This window comes from Vipera ursinii, assembly GCF_947247035.1.
Source record: "Vipera ursinii genome assembly, chromosome: 2".
NCBI lineage: Eukaryota > Metazoa > Chordata > Lepidosauria > Squamata > Viperidae > Vipera > Vipera ursinii.
In genome coordinates this window covers 107728170-107750959 of record NC_139513.1, presented here as the reverse complement: position 1 = coordinate 107750959, position 22790 = coordinate 107728170, and the positions used below count along the sequence as shown (strand labels likewise).

The 22790-nt window shown below is 37.3% G+C and overlaps 1 protein-coding gene across 2 annotated transcripts in view; it reads right to left on the bottom strand.

Moving 5' to 3' along the window:
• Positions 1-22790, bottom strand: part of EVI5L (ecotropic viral integration site 5 like) — a 55149-nt gene that overhangs the window by 10831 nt on the left and 21528 nt on the right. The window contains exons 5-12 of one of the 2 annotated variants that reach the window (XM_083350920.1): positions 18964-19038; positions 16192-16317; positions 15801-15944; positions 14944-15033; positions 11763-11860; positions 11361-11421; positions 10880-10933; positions 9900-9932 (exon numbers count right to left, since the gene is read on the bottom strand). In XM_083350920.1, coding sequence (XP_083207046.1) covers positions 9900-9932; positions 10880-10933; positions 11361-11421; positions 11763-11860; positions 14944-15033; positions 15801-15944; positions 16192-16317; positions 18964-19038 — 681 coding nt within the window. The remainder of the gene's footprint in view (positions 1-9899; positions 9933-10879; positions 10934-11360; positions 11422-11762; positions 11861-14943; positions 15034-15800; positions 15945-16191; positions 16318-18963; positions 19039-22790) is intronic. The other variant, XM_083350919.1, reaches the window with a different exon arrangement.

The following is a 22790-nucleotide window of genomic DNA, read 5'->3' as shown; positions in this document are numbered from 1 at the left end:
ACCACCCCTAGAATTTCCAAATTTGCAAATTCCCAAAAAGTACAACTCCCAGGCCACAAGCTCAATGAGAATTTATTATTTAGTACGCTACAGACGCTTGAAATTTAAGATTTTACCACAGGATTTTTTTCAGGCCATAAAATCTGTTAGTTTAAAAAAAACCTCAGATCCCCTTGATCAAGAGGCGAAATTCTAAAGCTGGCAATGAGGCAAAGCATAATAATAATTAGTAATAAATAATTCATGCATTAAAATCATTTGACATTTTTTCCCTTGCTCTCTATAGAACTCCATCAAGTTTTCATTGGACTCTAGAGGTCAGAGAACCCAGCTTGAAAAACCTTGCTCGAACTTTGGAGAAACAGAGATAGTTTGCATGAAACAAGGACAAATAATCAAGATCTGAAGGGACTCCCACAGTAGTTTGAAGTATTTAGTAGCTAGTATAAGTTTAAAACAGTAACTCACGTTAGCATGCTTCAAATTCTTATTAGACACTAGTATCCTTCAAATATAGTCATATATTTTCTGTGACTAGGAAACCCCTTGCCCTTTTGTTGTTGTACTCAAAATTCCTGTGGCTCCAGCAAGCATGGCTAATTGTGAAAGATATCAGGGGCTACCATTCAGGAATATGTGGAGGTAGACAGGCTTCTCTCTTCTAAGTTAAGTATGAAAATATTCAAGGTATTCTTCTTTACAAAGAAGCTTTTAAATAGAACTTATTCTCATACATGTTGTCTGGATTACAAAAGTAATTTGCAAAAAGCCAAACAGATTCAGTTGTATAGCAGAAATCAATCATGTTTGGGTTGATTATTTTAATAATAGGGCAGCCATCCTCAGTCAAGTTGCTGGCAGAAGAATTCTGGGACTTGTGACTGATCTGGAGGGCATTCAGACTGAGGAAAGCTGCGTTAGAGCAATACTCAGCTTTAAGACTAATAATCTGCTCCCAGTAATTTGGTCTTCATGTGCAGATCTATTTCTGCAAGGAAAAAAAAATCAACGGGACAGATTTAAAGAGATGTTAACACATCCTAGGCTTTAATTATAGTCGGAAGTGATGGAAACAAGCTCTCTAATCTCTGCCTTTCAAAGAAATGAAATCAAAGGGAAAAAGGTGCTATATTTTCTTCACACATCACAAACGTTTCAGAGTAACATGACAAAAGGATTTTGCCAAGTGAAGTGTCTAAAGAGGTAGTTAAAAGGTGCCACTTGATGGATTGGTGAATAAAAAAGAGGTTACTTTTGAAGAAATGACTGTAGTGAATGAATGAAAGATCTGGGTCTCCTAGAAGCATACCTTATTCCCTATTCAAATACACTGGATATTAAATTTTCATATGTGGATCTTTACATTTGTTACACTGTATGTTATTTTTTCTGCTGAGCTGAAAACAAAAATTTAGGCTTATAGCCATTAATACCTGAGAACATTTCAGCTTATCTTAATTCACCCAAGGCAGCCAGTGATTTGATAACATAATGATCATAGTTCACTCCTACACCAGATTTTAAAAGAAAAGTTTAAAGTAGATCTTCCATCAGTTTTAATAGAGTAAACAATGGTGATTTGCCAGCAGCACCATGATTTCGACATTGGAAGGCTTTCTGTACAAGCTTTACCAAATACTTTTCTAAACCTAAGTGACCTGCCACATCGCATTCAAGAGAAACACAAAACTTTCAAGATAAGCCTGCAGAACTGTGACTATTTTGACTCTACAGCTTCTACTAAACAAATATGTAGGTATCTATCTATTACCTCCTCCATCTGGTCCTTTAATCCCTTATTAGCTATTAGTTTAGTAGCCAAGGAAAAACAATGAGAAGATGGGGGAAAGGACTATGTCCTGGTGTGGAGTTTAAGTCTCAAATTATCAAGGGTGGATTTTTCCCCCCTGAATATGGCTTGGCATATTTTTGTCCTGAAAACATAACTGGAATAATGTATTATTTGCATATTTTTAAAGTTTGTAGCCCAATACCATTTTTGAGATAAACCAACAAAATCTGTTCTTCATAAATAGCAGAAAGGGCAAAATTGCTTTGATTAACTCTCTCTGAACTACTATCATCTGGGACATTAACTTTAAAAAGCCACAGGCTTATTTCAAGCTTGGTCCTGGGCAGATGGCCTAACTATGGCAAATTTCAGTGTGGGGATGGCATTCTTTCATCACATTAAAATCAACAATTTACTGTGCATTAACTCACAGTAGTTGCCACGTGCAGTGATTCCTCCTCCTTTTTCAGAACTAGCTTCAACCAAAAAGCTCCACTCCAGAATCAAACATTCCAGAAGATTTCCATTGCAAAATAAAAAAAAAAGAATGGATATATTCTTGTAAGTTTGTGTAGGTATTTGCATGAATTGTTAGCAAGACCTATTTTCACACCCCATTATCCTTCCATCATCTATATCACTTATTCAAAATCAAAGGTGGCTTGGTTATGGCTCCTCAAAATAACTGCCCAGTTGAAAATCAATTCTAGTTAAGATGATTTTAACTGATCTTTAGGTGAAGGAAAACCAGGAGTCATCTTCACTCCAGCTGATACTTCTTAATACCTTTAAATTTATAATAGAAGAATGAACAAGGCATCAAGAAGTGAAAACAATTTTTGTTACTCTAGATCAGCGCCCCCCAACCTTTTGACCAGTTCCGTAGAGAAAGGTTGTTCCACAGACTGGAGGGGGCATGGCTCTACATGCTGCGGATGGGGCTTTGCTTCTTTGCATGGCCCGGTTCCTGGGATGTTGCAGACCAGTGCCGGTCCATGGACCGGGGGATTGGGGATCCCTGCTCTAGACATTAAGCATAGAAACAATGGTAAAAAGCGAATTAGGAATTTAAAATTATTGTTCCTCCAAAGAACACTCAGTGGAATATAACAAAAATGTTGCGGACGGAGGTCTGTTTTTGTTACAATTGTACCATTTCCCATTTGAGGAATGGAGAAATGGGGTCTTCAGTGGAATAGGGTTAATTCACCATAGTTGAAGTAATAAACATTGTTAATTAAAAAGGACATCTGCCCCATACCTGTGCAGGAATATTCTGTACATTGGATAAAATTACTGAACTGCATGGTGCTAGATTCATTTTTAATCAGTTTTTCAGTTTTGAACTCAAACTGCACGTATTTAACAACAGATTCTTTAGATATGACATGTCAAACTCATGATGTCACGTGACGTTGCGCAACGTATCGGGACGGTTTTGCCATTGCCGGCAATGGGGTGGGCGTGGCTTCTGGATGACACATCCAGCCCGCGGGCCAGCAGTTAGACACCCCTGCTTTAGATCTATCTTTATCCCAATTAAGTTGCATGCAAAGTTTATTTTGATCAAGTTGCATCATGGCAATCTGCAATTGCCTGTGGTTCTATAACATCTTGTCACATATGCATCCAAATGCAGGTGTTCTTTGTAGTCAGTAGTGTACATGTGTGTATGTGTATAAGTGTTTCTGCTAGGATAGCAGAGGGAAGAGAAAGGTGGAGCCTTAAAACAAAAGGAACTTTGGAAAGAAGGGAAACGAGATGGAGGTGCAAGGTCTGGCAGAAACAAGATGGATCTATACAGTACTGGCTGTAGAAGGATTGTTGTTGGTTGGGCTAAGATTCTTAGGAGTGGAACAGGGCGCAACTTGAAGAACAGGAGGAATCATTGTGGTACAATTCTAAAAATGGAGTGCGGGAATCTGAGGAATATGTGGAAGCAGAGTCATATTCTACCAGAAGTGAGGATGCAACTTTTAAACAGAAGGAAAGAATGATACAGTATGTAGCATAATTACCCCTAATTTCCCTCTAAGTAGGAATAGGCAAAATAAAGGTTTCCCCTGTCCAGTCGTGTCTGATTCTAGGGGCCGGTGCTCATCTCTGTTTTTTAGCTGAGGGAGCTAGTGCTGTCTGAAGACATTTCCATGATCAGGTGGCCAGCATGACTAAACACTGAGGTGCACGGAATGCTGTTACCTTCCCACTAAAGTGATACCTATTTAACTACTCGCATTTTCAGGCTTTCAAACTGCTAAGTGGGCAGGAGCTGGGGTGAATAATGGGAGCTCACCCCAGCATGCAGCGCTCAGGTCTTGAACCTAGGCTGTCAGCTTTCCAGTGGAGAAGCTCAGTGTCTTTAACCATTGAGCCACTGCACACCCCTAGTAGGAAGTAAGAATAGGAATATAGAAATAGTAGTATTCAATAGAGAGACAACTGTCTATACACATAACAAAATGAAACTTGTCAGGCGCAATGAAACTTCTTTAATTGATAAAGAAGTTTTTAGCTCATAAATATAACCATTTATTAGTAAATCTCTACTGATTTTACTGTGCTTATGTATGACTCTATAACCATTTCTCATTGGCTAAGTACAGGTAACTGGAAAGTGAGGAGAAAGAAATACTGCTTTAGACTGAAAACTAGAGGCTCGTGACTGCTTGCTGAATTAAGAGAGAAAAAAAATTGAGCAATATCTGATGTGCTGGGACTTAAGTCAAATCTGGAGAACTCGCAAAAGGCTATGGCATGCATCTTTCAAAGAATCCTCAAAAAAAGCAAAAGCTGACACAATGCAACTGTCTTAACACAGTAACATTCAACAAATTTGAATGCATAATTTATGTGCAGTTCTTTACAGATTACAAAACAGTAACTACATTATAGCAGGAGCAGAAGCGTGAGCATCATTTCAGTATCCCTTTCACAGAAATAACAACTTTCAAAAGTTTCCTGTATCTGTTAAGTTTTTCTAATTTTGATTTCAAAAAACTTTCCTCTCTCTTCCTATCAGAACTCTTTCATCTCTGAATTATTTTTAGGGTGTTTTTTTGCAAGTGTGAGATCTCCTTGCAGATTTTCAGTAATATTCAGTTCTAGGATGATGAAGGAGATTCCCAGACCTTTATTTTTCTTTATTTTATTATCGATTTGGGGTTTATGTTCAGATTGGATATTTCTGCAAGACAACAAGCTTTTCTCAGCTCACTTTCTTCACTGACTGTGGGACATTAGCTTCTAGATAATGTTGAGTCCTCTCCTCCTATTTGCATGATACTGCCTGTGCAACCATCTTTCACAAAATCTGGAAGGATAAGCTGTTGTTTAATAGTTGCTAAAGTATTCCCCTCACCACCACCAAAAGCTTCACCCTTTTATCTCCAAATGGCCAGACAGTTCAGTTTTGATTTCATTAGTCCAAACTACTTTGTTCCATAAAGTTTTCTGACTTATCAAGATCTTATTTTGCATATTTTGGAATTTGGGAGTTATGTCAGAGAAAAAGATTTCAATTTGGCATCTTTCCCATACAGACCATTGCAGTATAAGTAACATATATTGCACACCTGTGGACAACTACTCCAGTGTCAGTTAAACTTTTTACTATATCATTTTCAATAATCTGTGGGTTCTGCTTCACATATTGTACCAGTGTTTAACAGACATTTTTCTTCTAGAAGTTCCTACTACATCAACAGTTTCATGAAACTTCCAGTTCAATTGAAATTCCTATTTGGAAGTGTTCGGAGATTTTTAAAATATTTTTCTCCTGCTTTGTAAGAAATATTTTCATTTTCAAAAGCTGCTTGGAGGAGCCCAAGGACTGGTGAAGAACATAGAACCAAGTATTATAATCTGAGATGTTAGAAGGGTTAGAATATTTGTTCAATTTGTTAAACGTAAGCCTAACAAAGCCATTGTCAGGACCCACCCCAATCCACGTCTTAGGAAGACAAAAACTCTTGGAGTCAGTTCTAGTCCAAAAGGAATCTTTACTAGGACATGCTTGGTTGTGGGAATACAAGACAGGACTTAGTATTGTTTTACAAATTGAAATTTTATAAAGGGTACCTGGTTCAACCCCCCTTCCCTCAACCCCATTTGGTCAGCCCCCATCCTTCTACTTCGTGTCATCCCTTTCGTGGGGAAAAAAATAAGGAACTTTGAATCTTTATGGTTATTGCCTTCTTCCTCTCCAGAATTAAAAGAAGACACAAGCCAGATGCCTTCTTCTCTAAGCCTCCCTTTTGCTTCCCCCAGTTCAAAAGGTTCCCTTGGCCTTTGAAATAACCTAAGGCAGGCTGAATCCACATATGCTCCTCCTTCCTCGGGAGATGGCAGAATCCATAGTGGGGGGGATAATGTTTTAAACATACATTTATGAATGTGATATAAATGGATTCTCACATCCATCATATTTTGGTACCTTATTAACAACATAAATGTTAAAACAAATACCTACAATGGAAGAATGGTGAAGCAGGTAGAATTGGCAGAGATGGTGAAACTCACAGCCTTGATGAAAAAAAGACTTTGACAAATGTTATTTTTACTTGGAAACGATTTTTGGACTTTTTGCAAGAAACCAAAAAAAAAAAAAAAGAAAAGTTGATTTTGGGATCTGATGCTCAGAATTATATGGAATTATGGAAATAAAGACAGATGCTAATCTAAGTTTCATGTATTTTTTATTTATATCTTGTACCAAAAAAGTCAGAAGTCATTCTCTAACTATTTTCTTTTTCTCTCTTTTTTGCACTTTCCTTTATTCTTCCCTTAGCCTTTTCTTTTAAAATCTTTTTTGTTTCTATCTCTGTAATTTTTTAAAAAATCAATAGATATGTAAATGTTAAAAAATAACTAGCGCTGAATGAATTTAAAGTGTTCAAAATTTTACACATCAAAAATCTGAATCTGTAAACAAGTATTACTTAAATACTATGCATGCAAATTTGAAGAAAATGTCATGTTTAACTTTATAAAGTTACATTGACATTTGTTCATTGAAACGTATAATTTGATCAGAATGCTTACATTTTGTCTTGCAACCGTAACCTCACCAACTATAAGTCGACTGCAATCTCCCCCACCTCAATAGTAATTACAATTATCAACAAAATCTAAACTCTGTACTCTTTACCTTTCAATTAATGAACTTTCTTTTATTCACAATCTTATTTTTACTATGGCTGAATTCATTCAATGAATTTAAACTGAGGCATTGAATAAGCCATAGCTAACTGGATTCATACAGCAAACAAATCTAAATTAAACAGCATTACAAATAAATGAATAAACACTCAAAGACTTAGCATACTTAAAACCCCACTCACAAAGCTTTTTCAGACATTCAGTCCAGTAAAAACTCTGCCTACTTCTCTGGCATCTTTACACACACACACACACACACACACACACACACACACACACACACACACACACCCCTTTGCTGCCCACAATAAATTCACAGAATGGCCTCCCAAAAAGTTGCTTGCTATGACATGTCTCATCCTATACAGAAAGATTTTGGTTTAGTAAACCTCACTACAGCATGTGAGATGAGGAAATAGTCTTCCTCTTTCAAAATATCTGCCCACTTAGCATCCTCTTAGCACTGTATACACAAATAGTTGGAAACAGCAAGGCCTGACCACAGTGGCATGGCATTTTTTTTTCCTTTTAGTACTGTTTTTAGGTTCATTTCACAAGGGAACAATGTGGTGCTTTCCAGATACTTATACTAGTCCTTATTTACTTCTACACAGGACTGCATGAGAAGAGGAACTAGAGAGATAAAATGTTCCTTCTTGCAGTCAAGTAATTGCTATAATATGTCTGCAAATGGATATTGTGATCCCACTATTCAGTGTTCCAGACTTAACACTTAAGTTATTCAGTACATTCTTTTTTGAATTGTTAGAGAATATAGGAAAAGGCAAACAAAGAAGTAATCATGATTGTTAGATGAAAAATGGTAATTACTCTAATGAAAAACCTATTTAAAATGCAGCAATTTACTTATCAACCTAAACAGGATTAAGTGCTTAGAGATATTTGACAAAAGGTTGCTGAACACTAAAACTTTATTACTAACTCAGCCATATTCATAGATTCTGATAAGATGCTCTTCTTTAGAAATGCTCATGTTTATATCCCTTGATGGATAAATAAAATGTCTAATTCTCATGGTGCTTCCATATTCAAAGTATAACATCTATGTGTGTTCCATATTTGTGCATAAATAAATAACTGGAAAAGCATCTGCTTGTTGTGTGGTATCAATGTGCATTGGAGTTAATTGTAACTGTAAATTAATGTGTAAGAGACGATGTAAATATATTAGATCTATGCAATATATTCATGAATCTGTATTCAGTCTCCGAAAAAAAGCACCATGGAACACACAGGAGTGCGAATGTAGCATCTGTCTGCATAACAACCTTATGCAAATTCATTCTTTGCGATATTTTCATACAGCTTTTTCAAACAATAAATGCTCAAAGTTTTTTTATGGCATGACCTTAAACATTGTGTTCATTTGGTTGTTGTGCCACTTTAACTATCAGCTGCCAGAACACAGCTGCAATATTATGTTCTGTAAGGATGCTTCCTATATTCGGGACAAATTCTAAGCTTCACACTTCTTTTTAATAGAAAGCAGCTTTCAACAGAATTCATGCACTGCTTCTTTGCTTATAGAATCTGAAGCAACACAGAACACAAATTAGGTTGTTTGAAAGCCAAGCTGAAAGCCAAGTTAATGTTATTGTTCAGCATGATCTATCCTACTATTCTAAACACAGGAGCATGTAATCAAGTATATATTAAGGATCACATGAAATTCCCAACGGCAAATTCTTTTTCCTCATTCTAAAGTAATCCCAGATAGTGGCATAATTTCCAGGCAATTGAAACTGATGGGAAGGACTACGCCTTCATTTTGCTACTTCTTATTGTTGCAGGTACCTGTTTAAGAAAACTGGTGGTTGCAAAGCATTGGATGGCACCAGAAGGTCATTGGTGTTTTAGCAAATTGGCAAGGCCATCTCCACGATGTATTTTCTCCATAAAAAACTACTTTAAGCATAAATATCAGTTTGGTGTGGTGATTAAGTTGATGGCCTAGAAATCAGGAGATGATGAGTTCTAGTCCCACTTTAGGCATAAAAACCAACTGGGTGGTTTTGAGCCAGTCACTCTCTCTCAGCCCAACTAATCTTTGTTGTTGTTGTTGTGGGGGAAAATAGGAGGAGGAAGGAATATCACGTACACAAGTCTTACTTTCTGCAATCTTCCATAAAGGGTCGACTCTCCCCATAAAATTTAGAAATGTTTGTAGGGTTATAAAAGAAATTTCATCCTTAAAATATAAAACAGAAATTTCAGATTACAGTTTTCAGCCCCACTTTGACAGCTTGCAATAATTTCCATGATGTACCCAAATGTTTTAATAGTGCCTTGGTTTTCCTTGAAAATCTATGCTGAATTAAAAGGATGGCATTCATACTTATGAGGTACAATGAGTTTCTACAGTGGTAAAAAAAAACTGATGTAAAAATGTGGAAGCTCCAATATAAGAAATTAGATTTGTTTAGATATAAACCTAAGAATGCAAAAAAAAATTCACTTTCTATAGTGATTTTCACAAGGAAAAGTGCCCCAGTGGCATTCTTCTTCCTTCTCTGTAATCCCCAGTTATAATTCAGAGAGCAGGACAATTCAGAAATGTGAACTGTCTATAACATTTAATACTAAAACAAATCTTTCACCAAGTAGGTAACTAGGTTTACCATAATTTGCCATAGTAAAATATTTAACCTGCCCTGAGCCAGAAATATTGGCTGGTATATAAGCAGCATAATTAATTAGCCTTACTGCTAAAATAAAGTGATGGGTAAGTCAACATTTCAAAATCCTGTATAAAAAACAGCTGCATAACATTGCAGAAAATTAAACAATCAAAATAGAATTGTTAGTCTGAACTTTATTAAATGCGAGTTACCAATAACATTAAATGCTGCAGACACTATTTTTCAAGCGAAATGAAATGGAAAACTAAAGGGAGAGTTGGAAATTAAAAAATATATATATTTTACTGTACCTGGATCAATCTATCTGCCAAGGCAGCACTCTCCTACAGACCCAGAAGAGGGAGATCCAGACAAGGAAGGAAAGATGAAGAAAAGAAAAAAAAGATACAACAGCAGGGTCACACAAGCACAGAAGAAAAAAGATAAAGAGCCCAAAAGACCCCAAGAAAAGGAACTTCCAGAATTGTCTTAAAATTGCAGCATGTCATTTCCATCATGCAGATCATAAAAATGTGCCTGTGCATAAGGAATGACAAGGTAACAGAACTCTCAGAAGCAGCTTTACATATTAATTTTGCCTCAACACTGCAAGAACTATCAGGATTCATAATTGGCCTCCTTCACCAATGGACAAGGATCTCCTTGCATTTCAGAAGTCACACTTCCTTTGTCCAGAAATTTAAATAAGTCATCAGTAACAAGGACACTTTTAGGTTGTTATGCCTTTGTGGGCAATTAACCAAGATGTCCTCAAGTTAACTATTAGTGTATTTATGTGACAATAAAATACATCCAAGGAGTTTTTACATTTTTCATGAAAGAGTTTAATATTTTAAACACAAAAGCAAGGTCAACAAGACGGCTGAAAAACAATGTCATATCAACCACAAAACAAATAAACTACTTGGGGTCCGAAATATGTGAGTTTGCCATTTTGATCAAAGTTTTTTTGGACTGGCAGAGAAACAACAACTAACATCTTTACAGATTAGTTTTCTATCTTAAGGAATCCTGGCAGCAGGTCACTTTTTAATTACTTCCAGCAGTGATAGGGTGAGAAATACTCTCTTGGGTGCTTACATTAAGAATGATTCCAGAAATACATGTGCAGGGTAGTCCCTGAGAGGACGCACAAAGACTAATGGCTGGCATTCTGTGTATTGTCTACCGTCAACTGAGACAGAGAGCTGTGAAAGGCCTCATTTTTGGTGGCCAAGCTAGTCTGGAAGCGGAGGAAGTGGATTCTCATGCGGCTGGGTACACTTCTCACCTTCTCCAGGGTTTCAATTCGCTGTTTCAGAAGGCGGTTCTCAGAACGAAGCCTCTGCAAGCAAGATTAGAATCAGCATGTGCTTTGCTGTATGAGCAGAAGCTTTTGTCAAGTGAAAAAAACCAGCGTATCAAAATGTTATGCTGAAATCTTGACCACATGAACTAAAGCCAAGCATCATAAATAACTATTAGAGGAAAAGTCACGCCACATCCAGATTGAAGGATCTAAAGTTCAAAAAAGGGAATTCTTTAAGTTCACACATAGACCCCAACAGAAATAGGTCGAATGCTTAAAATACATGCTCACTACAGATAACAAAGCTACTAATCAAGATGTCTGGGTTGATATGAAGAGGAAACAACATAACCTGAGTATTATTTAAGAAAGATTATTTTTCAGATAACACTGAGTGTTACACCTTACACCAATCTTTCATTTTGATTACAGTATCGCAAGACACAGACAAGAGGGGACTTACCTTGATTTCAATCTGTTCTTCCATTTCCCGGTTTTTGATTGCAGTATACTCTTTCTCCAGTCTAGAAAATAAGAGAATAGAGTTCATTCTGCATCAAACACAATATGGTGGCAGAAAAATGATGGTAAATGGATGGAAAATGCCCATTTTTAATAACCTCCATTTTAACATTATCACTTTTATTTAGAAAGTCAGCAGAAAAGCTGCAGATTGAGCATATTTTGCTAATACATTTATGTGTTCAGTTTTTGTTCAGAGAAGTGTGTCAAGATAGAAAGGAGAACTTTTATATATTGACCTGGAACACAATCATTATGAAGTGGTCCACCTCATGAGTTTTGCCTAAATCCTGTATTCTTTAGTAGTTAAGCTATATATGAGGAATAAAAATCGAAAACATACCGTTTCATTTTCTTAGGGTTGTATTTGACTTGATAGGCCTTTAAGATCAGCTTATCAGGACAGCTGTCAAACTGATGAGGAATCACCTTCTGAAAATACTGCAGTAGACAATCCCAAGTGAAAATGCATCAAAGTCATAGGGTCTTATCATCAATGTAATTTCTGACATTTTTATTGGACCGGTAATCCTCAACTTACAACCATTCATTTAGTGACTGTTTGAAGTGACAGCATCTTTTATGACCTCACTCTCATCCTACACCCGAGCTACAGATATTTGCCACTATTGCACAACTGCCTTGCTTGGCGAGATAAATTTTGGGCTCAAGTGTGATTGTAAATCCAGGATTACCTGTATTACTCTTTCTCAGCTGATTACATTGGACAATAGAGGGATGGTTAATCTCTGGAACGCTTCTTGTGAAAAGATTCTTCCAAATATGGCCCATTTGCATTAAATTAAAATTGAATGCACAGAATTCAAATGTTTAATGATCACGAGTTAAAATTCAAGTCTAACACTATGATAGGGCAGCTTCTAGAATAGAATAGGTACAGAGGTATTACTGACCATTTTTATTATAGCTCATTAAAATATTCTAAGTCCGGATGCTTATATGAGCACAAATGCACAAAGAGTAAGACATTTCAGAACAGAGCTTTTTACGAGTTACAATCTTAAATCATGCCTATAGGATAAGTCCCAACTTCAAGAAAAATTTCTAGCATATTGCTAATACCTGGATAGAACATGTCTTTGCTAACATACAGGGTGTATTAGCTTATGAAGCCAGAGCCTAATAGAATGCAGTGTTTTTAATCATAGATATTAGAAATTATTTAGATCTCTAAATCTTAGCTATTAATGCAATAAAAATCATAAATATTTTCTCTGCCTAAATCATTCATCGTACAATGTGGAAATGTTCAGTACTCCAATTTCATAAATTAGGAGAAAATAGCTTAATTAGATCTCAGTTCTTTCTTCATTCCCTAATTCTGTGTTGCAATGAGTAAACCATTTTTTCGCAGCCAGTTTATTGAGTTGTATAATGAAAAAATATACAATATTGTGGGAAGAGAAGGAAGGTATCTCAGAGGTATTATAGCTGTTTGAAGTAATTCTATATTTTTGAAGAAAAGCTTTCCCATAGAGATTAAATCTGATATATACAGGCTAGATTTAGCTCAAAGTATCAGATGGTCGGCAGTTTGGCGGGTCGAATCCCGAGTGCCGCGTAACAGAGTGAGCGCCTGTTACTTGTCCCAGCTTCTGCCAACCTAGCAGTTCGAAAGCACGTAAAAATGCAAGTAGAAAAATAGGGACCACCACGGTGGGAAGGTAACAGCGTTCCGTGCGCCTTTGGCGTCTAGTCATGCCGGCCACATGACCACGGAGACGTCCTCGGACAAGCGCTGGCTCTTCGGCTTTGAAACGGAGATGAGCACCGGCCCCTAGAGTCGGAAACGACTAGCACGCATGTGCGGGGGAACCTTTACCTTTACCTTATTCACCTGTTAAGCACAAATAAACCCATGTGGCAATATCACAAATGGAAATGTTTTGCAGTTGTTAACTCTATGGGTCTGGAGCTTTGAAATGTACTTGTTCAACTTTGTAAGTTGTCAGTCATGTAGATCAGGGATCCCCAATTCCCAGGGCATAGATTGATACCGGTCTGTGGTCTGTTAGGAACCAGGCTGTATTGCTAAAGCAAGCAAAGCTCCATCTATATCTGCAGTTTCAGCGCTAACATTACCACCCAGGTCCACCTCAGATCATTAGGCATTAGATTAGAGTCTCATGCTCTTCACTGACCAATAGATCAACGCTGGGCAGGAAAAAGTAGTCAGGAACCAGGATTCCTATGAAGATGGTCTTGGCAGATGGCAGTGTATAGATTTTTGAAAAATATCTTGACAATATACCTCTTCCATGGATTCCTAATGCAGCCAAGATAGTTTTTGTTGTTGTAGCAAGAATATTGTTACATGGAGACTACAAACACACTTCATTCTAAGCCATGATTTGTTTTAACTGATTGGTAAAAGATGCTTCAGTGACTGAGTTTTTTTTAAAAAAGACTATGTAAAGCCACATCAATTGAATTATGGCTTGGTACAGTGCATGAGCTAAGCTTTCATGTCAGCCTACAAAAGACAATGGAGAAACACTGTATTTGATAACTAATGTTGAAACCATCAGGAGGAAAGAACTCACAGCTCTCTCCTTATCGGCTACTCAGTGGATCTAAACCCACATGATTCTCAGGAATCTCTGCCTGGTATCTAGTATAGATAATACTTGACTTACAACGGTTCATTTAATGACTGTTCCAAGTTACAATGGCTTCAGAAAAAAAATAATTTACAACCTATCCTCACACTTACAATTATCCCGTGACCCCCCCATGGTCATGTGATTGGAATTTGGGCACTTGACTCTGGTTCACATTTACAACCAATTACATCACCCTACTATCAAATTATTGTGATTTGCGACATTCCTAGCTGGTTTCTGTCAAAAAAATCAATTGGGAAAGCTAGATTCATTTAACAACCATGGTAATGGTAAGTAAAATCAAGCTTGGGCACATGGTGACTCATGTTATGATCATCTCAACTTACAACAGAAAGTCTGGTCCTAACTGTACTCCTAAGTCAAGGATTACCTGTAGGCAGTTAATGGATGTTCTCAATATTTGGCATATTGATATACTGCCACAAAAAGTTGGAAAAGACATGAGACTTTTTTTCTAAATAGAACAAAGAATAAAAGAAACAGGCAGGAGGCAGATGAGTCATTGCTTCTCCATCTCTCTTGCCCTGGTCATTCTGAATGACTCAGGCTGTAGTTCTGAAACTACTTTCTAGGCCTTCATAGCCAGAGATTAAAATAGCTGATTCTGCCTCATCACATGCAATAACACAACATCAGTTCAGAACACAGCCAGGGCTTGGGTCTTTAAGTTTTTCTTCTCTGAAAACTGACTTGAGTTTTTACACTTTGGAACAGTGGTTCTAAAAGGCTTACATTTAGCATATTAGTGGAATCAGTTCTTTATCTCAAACTAACTTCAGTCCTGCAAGTCTCTCCATTCATACAAACCTAAATATGGAATTGTGGCAAATGAAAGTTTGCTATCTTTCCTCTAGTCCCACAAAGCATGATAGAACTGACCTGTGACATCCCTTCCATGTCCAGTTGCATCAGTTCAGCTTGGTTGAATTGAAGAAGAGCCATTCCTACACGGAAGATTATTTCCAATCCCTAAAAGACGTTACAGAGTTTAGACAGACACCACCTGTAATTGAATTTCCTATGGTTTACATTAAAGGTCAAACAGTCCTTCCCGTGTGAAGAAATGAAATTTAAATTACAAACACATAATGGGAATCAGATGCTTTAGTCCACCCACCCCCAATACAGTGAAAGGTCCACTTGCACATACTATTTACAATCTTCTTGTTATTGCTTTAAGCAAGTTATACCAAGAATTCTAAATTAAACATAACTGAGCAGACATTTATGTAGCAACTTGTGTATTTACTGAAGCAAATATTTATTTATTTATATCCCATCTTTATTATTTTATAAATAACTCCAGGTGGCAAACATACACAATACTCTGTCCTCTTATTTTGCCCACAAAAACAACTCTGTGAGATTTGTTGGGCTGGGAGAGAGTGACCAACCCAAAGTCACTAAGCTGGCTTTTCTGTGTAAGGCAAGACTAGAACTCACAATATTGCTAGAACATTCTGTGACAAATCAATCTGAACTATTTATTCAGATACAATTTTTGGAAATAGATTAGACAAATCTATGGACAATAAGAACAGCAATGACTACTGCCTATGATTATCTGCCCCCTCCCCCGACCAGAAGCAGAAATAGTTTTACTGCCAGGGTGCAGTAAGATAAGAATGCTGTTGCCCTCATGTCCTATTTTTTTCCTGTGCAAATTTTAATTATCAAATCACTTATGCAGACCACTCAATTTCTTCCCCTTCTGTATTTTTAATTACATGTTTTACCTCATACATGAAGATGTCAAATACTCGTGTGGCCACAGGCAGAGGAAAAGTAGTGAGGAAGAGTGTAAGAAACCAAGATGATGCATACATAGAAGTGAGAAAGCTTTGGGAGCGGAAGTGGATATTCAACTCAGGTAGCTGTTCCTGACAGAAACATAAAACATAAATCTTAAACTATGAGAAACTCCAGTCAACGTTAATTACTAGAGAGACATTAAAAGAGATTTCCCAGCAGGATTTTCACAGTTAAAGTAATAGATACATCAACAAACATTCCTAATTATTTGCTAAGCTAGTAAGCTCTAGTACTTCAGACTTCTGATGGGTTTTAGGAATTAATCTAAAAAGGAAGCAGTTACTTTTTAAATCCAAGATTTGGAAATGTCTTTACCTGCAGCATGTATTCAAACTGATAGATGCAAAGTCCTAACTCAGCCATAGTGGGTTTGAACATTTCCCGTAATCTATACTCTTGCATCAGCCGTACAGATACACAGAAGGCCTCCTCTTCCGGCATCTAGAAGCAGACAGTGTGTGTGCGTGAGTCTTTCAAACTTAATGAACAATAGAAACTTTCTGTTCAATATGCAGCACTCAAAACCTAAATGGGAAGACTTGTTTTACTAATTATGGATTCCATTTTTTTAAAGAAAGTCAATAAAAAAGACAAAATAAAACACAAGGCGAAAACTTGTGAGAAGAAATTCAAAATTATTATCAAAAGTTAATTTATAATAAAATGGATGTTTTTCATATAAGGATGCTTTCACTGAGTCTGTGCTAACAAATCTGTTGCCTCCATTGTTCAGATCCAACGTATAATAACCCAAGAAAACTTTTTAAAGCAACTATGATTATTTAATGTGAATGGTTTTGAAAATAATAAGCATAAATATACTTTGGAACTTATTCAACACAGCCACATGTCTTAAATAGGATAGAGATTAAGGAAGTAATAAATAATGTGTAATAAATGTGACTGTTTTTGTAATGCTTTTGCTAACTGCTACATTATATTATAACGTAATAATTCATTGCAATTAATACAATGCTTTTAAGTTATTGTAATTAAAATCAAGTGATTGATTTCACATATTTACTGCATAAACAACACTGCAATGTTTACTCCATGGTTTTATGTTTTTCTTTTCATGCTGTCCTTGAAAAAGATACACATCCAAAACATGGCAGACCTGAATAATTTTCTACAAGGGAACTTGGCTTTTCCCCGTTTTAAGCACTTACCCTCCCTTCCTTGATGACTACATGACTACATAACCACACAGTTTATTGGCAACGTAGTAAAATGGCTTCCCACTGCCTTTGTCAGGGAACTTTTTGTACAGTGGGGGGAAAAATTATTTGATTTCCCTGCTGATTTTGTACGTTTGCCCAGCTCGTTACCTGTATAAAAGACACCTGGGAGCCAAATATCTTGCTGGCTGATAGGGGATCAAATACTTATTTCACTCATTAAAATGCAAATCAATTTATAACTTTTTGGAAATGAGTTTTTCTGGATTTTTGTTGTTGTTATTCTGTCTCTCACTGTTAAAATAAACCTACCATTACAATTATAGACTGACCATTTCTTTGTCAGTGGGCAAACATACAAAATCAGCAGGGGATCAAATATTTTTTTTCCTCATTGTAGTTCCCAATTTATTGATAAGATACCCTGAAAATCCAGCACCTAAACCAGACACAAACCCACTAATTCCCAAATAAATGCAGACAATTATGTTACAGTTCATTCTAGATTATACTTTTTCTAGTATAGACTGAAAAAATAGGTATCACCTATTATAAACTGACTATCAAGGATCTATAACCTTCAAAATGGCATTTTATTGCGAGGGAAGGTCTAAAGCCTTCCTTTCAAAACAATGCTGCAGAACAAACCAAACTCTTCTAAAGGTAAGAATAAGCTGCTGCTCTGTTTCATTTTAAGCCAGTAGAAATGTGAAACAACACTTATAAAATTGAACCAGCTGGGCCTCGACAGTTCATTAAAATAGCATATATTAAATGTGCAATGTGAACTGACTATAATCTATAGAGATTGAATATTCAAATTCCTAGAAAACAAAGTACTTAGGTTCCTGCTTCTAAGCAAACTTTTGAATAATTAAAAGCTTTTAAGAGTAAGTTAATTCTGACAAAAACATATTTCTATATGGTTCCTATTTTTAAACAATAAATTCATGCTAATACTATAGTTTGAGAAACTAGTTGTGAACCAAAGCCATCCACTTTTAGCCATGGAAACTGAGCAGTGATATTGAGCCAGTTATTCCCCAGCCTTTGCCAGGTAATTGTTTTGGGGGGAAATTGGAGGAGCGTGTGATTAGATGTTTTGCTCTGAGTTTCCGAAAGAAATGTGGGATTAATAAATGCATAAAATAAATTACAAACTACAGGTCTGTAATGTAATATTTTGTAAGAGAATGATCTGATCTAAACATTCCTAATGCCTGCCTGCTGCCTGCCTCCCTCCCCAACTCATTTAAGGTGACTCTGGATGGCTTAAAACATTAAAATTTTACAACCCATAAATCCCTCCCCACCCCCAGCAACAGTTATCACACAATCACACAGTTATCACACAGCCACTTGACTGGGTCTGTATTAATCTGGGGGGCCCAGACCAACAAACAGAGCTATGTCTTCAAGGCCTTCCAGAAAAATAAGACAAAGGCTTCACCTCCCCTGGTCTCACCTAGATGAACTTTCCTAATAGTTGGGACCCCCAATATACTTGCCTTCCCACTTGTTTAGATGTAGCTGAGGAGGCAGTCCTTCCAATAACTTGGCCACAGTTAAAGGTGACAACCAGCACCATGAATTGCACTCAGAAGAAAATAAGCACCAATGCAGCTCCCGTGAACGATGTGACTAGTGTATAAATCTTGACTTGTGCAGACATATGCAGGCCACTCCATTTTAAACCAACTGAAGTTTCCATATACTGTTCAAGGGCAGCTCCATGTAGAGCACATTACAGTAGCCCAAACTGGAGATGACCAAGGCATGGGTGACTGTGAGGAAGAAATGTTGGTCCAGGAATTGGCGTAACCGGTGCACAATTTGCAGTTACACAAAAAACCTCCTCACCATGACTGCCACGTGCTCCTTAAGGTTTCTAATGTTAAGTAGCACAAACCTGCATGAGTAGCAGTCCCACGATGAACGCACTACCTTGGCAGTACCCAACCTCACGGTCTACTAGAGAATAAGCCTGAAAGATAGGAATTTTAAACAAGAAAAAATTTACAGTTCACAATTTAGCTGTTAATTTTCCTGAAAGAGCTAAAACATGATGTACACAACTCTATTTTAAAATACGCAAAGATTTTTGTGATATCTTGAAGTTTACTGAATGTATTACTGAACAAGGCTTCATGAATCACAGTTCTTTTTATAAGATTTATAAACATTAAATTTAGTCATATAATTTTTCTTACCATGAAAACATTTCAGATATTAACTATGGGAAAGTAATGAATCTGGAACTTGATTATCTTAAAAAAATAACATCTTCATAATATGAAGATAGGTGGGGTGGAGATATGGTAGGGAGGAATTAAGATCAATATTTAAAAAACAAACATAATAATCAATGGAAAATATTGTGGAATTAAGTATCAGACGGTTTAACTGAAGAAAGATACCACATACATTAAATGAGTGATGCATTTCAGGCAACTTTTGGGAATTTAAGAATTTGCATGTTGTTTGAATGTGAAACACTCTGAGAAATTATGTAATACAAGGTATCTGGTGTATTCCAATCAGTCTTGACTTCTGGTGACCACACAAATAGGATATGTAAGTAACAAGGCTACATTGTCAAAATTGTAATGAAAGATGTAAAAGTTTAAAAACATGCTTTGATTTTATAGGGTTTAACAGCAATTAGTTGCCCCATTTGAATTTATTTTTCTTATACTTGTATTTTTCCTATTTCATTCCTGAAATCTGAGCTATATCCAAAAGAAGAGAATATTTGTAGCTCAGGTTGTTTTCTTGCACATATTTCATTTTCAAACTAGGTAATATCGTCAGTGCTAGTAGGGAGTGGAGTTTGCTCTCATTTTATATACTAGTGGCTTGCCCTGTCAGTGTTGATGGGAAAAGTCTTGGTCGTTCTTTAATTGGTCTGTTTACTGTTTGCTTGTTTAGCAGTTCCTTGATTGGGGTACTGTTTGTTTCTTGATTGTTGATCTACCGTAATCTTAATCTCAGTATTAATCGCTGCTCATCTGGGTGTTAATTTCTGGTAAGGAGGTCTTTTTATTTGGATTTTTGGCTTTTTGATTGTCTCTTTTGAATGGTAAGTAGATGTTGTTTATGTCTATGTTTATCTCTATGTTCCTGTTGATGGTCAATTTGTCTGAGTGCCAGGCTTCCACTGTAATTCAAAAAGCCACTTTTTTAATGGAACCAACTATAAACTAAGATGATAAATACATAAGTGTAATGTTCTAATTTTATTGTACATATTCCTCTGCTCTAATTATAAACACATTTCTATAATAGGCAATAGCAATTAGACTGATCTATCACCCCACAGTGCTTTACAGCAGGGGTTTTCAACCGGTGGTATGCGTACCACAAGTGGTACTTTGGCACGTGGCAGGTGGTATGTGACCCTCCTAGACAAATGTAGTGGGGAGGGGAATGAGCTGAAGTGATCCAAGCCTGAGGGAGAGGCAGCTGGAGTTGCAGAACTATCTGAGCTCGGCAGAAGCCCCAGGAATGCTGCAGGGCTCCAGCTGATTGGCGCTTCCGTAGCTGGAGGTGAACTGAAGAGAAAAGGAGGGAGGGAGGAGCATATAAAAGGAGGTTGTTTCGGTGGGAAATGAGACGGAGAAGGAACTGTGGAAGGCAGTGGCGTAGCGTGGGTTGTCAGCACCCGGGGCAAGGCAAGTAATTTGCGCCCCCTAACCCGTGCACCGCACGCCTGGCACCCCCCCTCCACAGTGGGCGGCGACCTGGCGGCTCGGATCGGATTCGCACAGCCAGCACTGCAGTGTGAGAGAGTGAGTGAGCCAAGCAGGGGCAGAGAGCTGCGAGTGCGAGCGTGCCCCCCCAGATGTTGCGCCCGGTGCGGCCGGCCCCCCCTGCACCCCCCACGCTACGCCACTGGTGGAAGGACAGCTCAGCAGGCAGGAAGGAAAAAGAGACAGGGAAGAAGCTGTTGCTGGAAGAAAAGGTCCCTTGGTTAGTTTTCTCCAGCCAGGAGAATGCAATCAGCGCTGATGAAATGAAAAGCCGGGAGACGAGCATGTCGGAAAGGAGGTTGGTTTATTTAGTTCTGGGTCAGCTGGTACCATAAGGGTTTTTGTGCAGTTTTTACAGTGTTTTGTAATTCAGAGGCTCGGTTTGTGTGCTTTGGTTATTTGGAATATGTTAGTCTGTTTCACAAAGGCTAGCAATGAGTCCAAAGTGTTGGCTTCTGTAGGTTTAATCCCTTTAAAAAATGTAATTAGTTTTATCCCTTTGTATTGAGTCTGTCTATGGCTTTTACCAAGTTTTCTTTATAGGTAAACAGGCTTAATTTAAGTTTATCGCTTTTTGCAATTGCCGAGCCTTTCAGGCTCCAATTGCAACATTGTGACACGCCTGAGACAGCTTAAAGGGAAAAAAACCCAGAGTTTAGTGTTTCTTTATTTTGGGAGGCTTTTGTGAGCCTTTCTTGCTTTGCGCTTGATTCCTATGTCTTTAAGGGTACAGTGAAGGGACTGCTTGTGTGTGTGTGTGTGTGTGTGTGTGTGTGTGTGTGTGTGCATGCTTGTGTGTGTGCGTGTGTACACATTCTTACCACACTGTGGAAGGAGAGGAGAGGGAGAGGAAGAAGGGCTGACCAGCCAGCTGGTAATGGTGCATATTAATAAATATGGATAAATTCATCATACATTTGTCAGTGCAAAGGGAAAGTGATTCAGCAAAGGAACTGCTGGTACTTTTTTCCTTTTTTTTAGAGCTTGTAATGTTTTATTAGATTATAGAATAAAATACAAAAATACAAAAGCAAATAGTAGGACACAGTGGGGAGGAAAAGGGGGGAAAAGGGAGGGGGAGAAGGGAAAAAGAAAAGAAAAGGCATTGACTTCCGACTTCCTCTGTTGCAGTAGAAGGAAGCATTAACATTGAAACTCAATTTTTTACTTTTCCATAATATTATAAACTAGCCATTTCTATAATGACAAATTAATCCAATCAGTAAAACCCAAAATCCCCCCCCCCTTTTTTTTTAGTCATCAAGTTTTTGACACCTTGCTAAGCGCTGGTGGTACTCAAATATTGTCATGTCCTAAAAGTGTTACAATCTGTGAAAAGATGGGAAAGCCCTGCTTTACAGCATTCTCTGGGTGGTTTACAATGTCAGCATATTGCACCCAACAGTCTAGGTCCTCATTTTACGAACCTCAGAAGGATGGAAGGCTGAGTCAACTTTTAGCCCCATGAGGATCAAATTCCAGGCTATGGGCATAATTTGCCTGCAATACTGCATTTTAACCACTGCGCCACTAGGGTTCCTATAAAATTCTGGGAACCCTCTATGGACTTTTGCTCACACCAGGACTGAAATATTAACAATTTGTGAAATTGCATATGGATAAGGGATAGTTTATAGGAAGATGAGATAGTTGCATGTAGCCTTATAGGGGGTGAAGAATTGTGATGAAAATCAGAAGTCATTTCTTTTCTCCTTTTTCTCTTTTCTTCTTTCCCCCTTCTTTTCTTCTACTTTCTATGCTTTCTTTCTTTTCCTTTCTTAGTTTATATTGTCTTTTTTTTTAAAAAAAAATCAGTACTATTGAAATCATTTAAAAAAATAAAGATTCCTCTCTTCCAATTACGTATTTATTACAGAAAAAGTACAGGTAGTCCTCAACTTACGATCACAATTGAGCCCAGAATCTATGTGGCTAAATGAGAAATTTGTTAAGTGAGTTTTGCCCCATTTTATGACTTTTCTTGCCA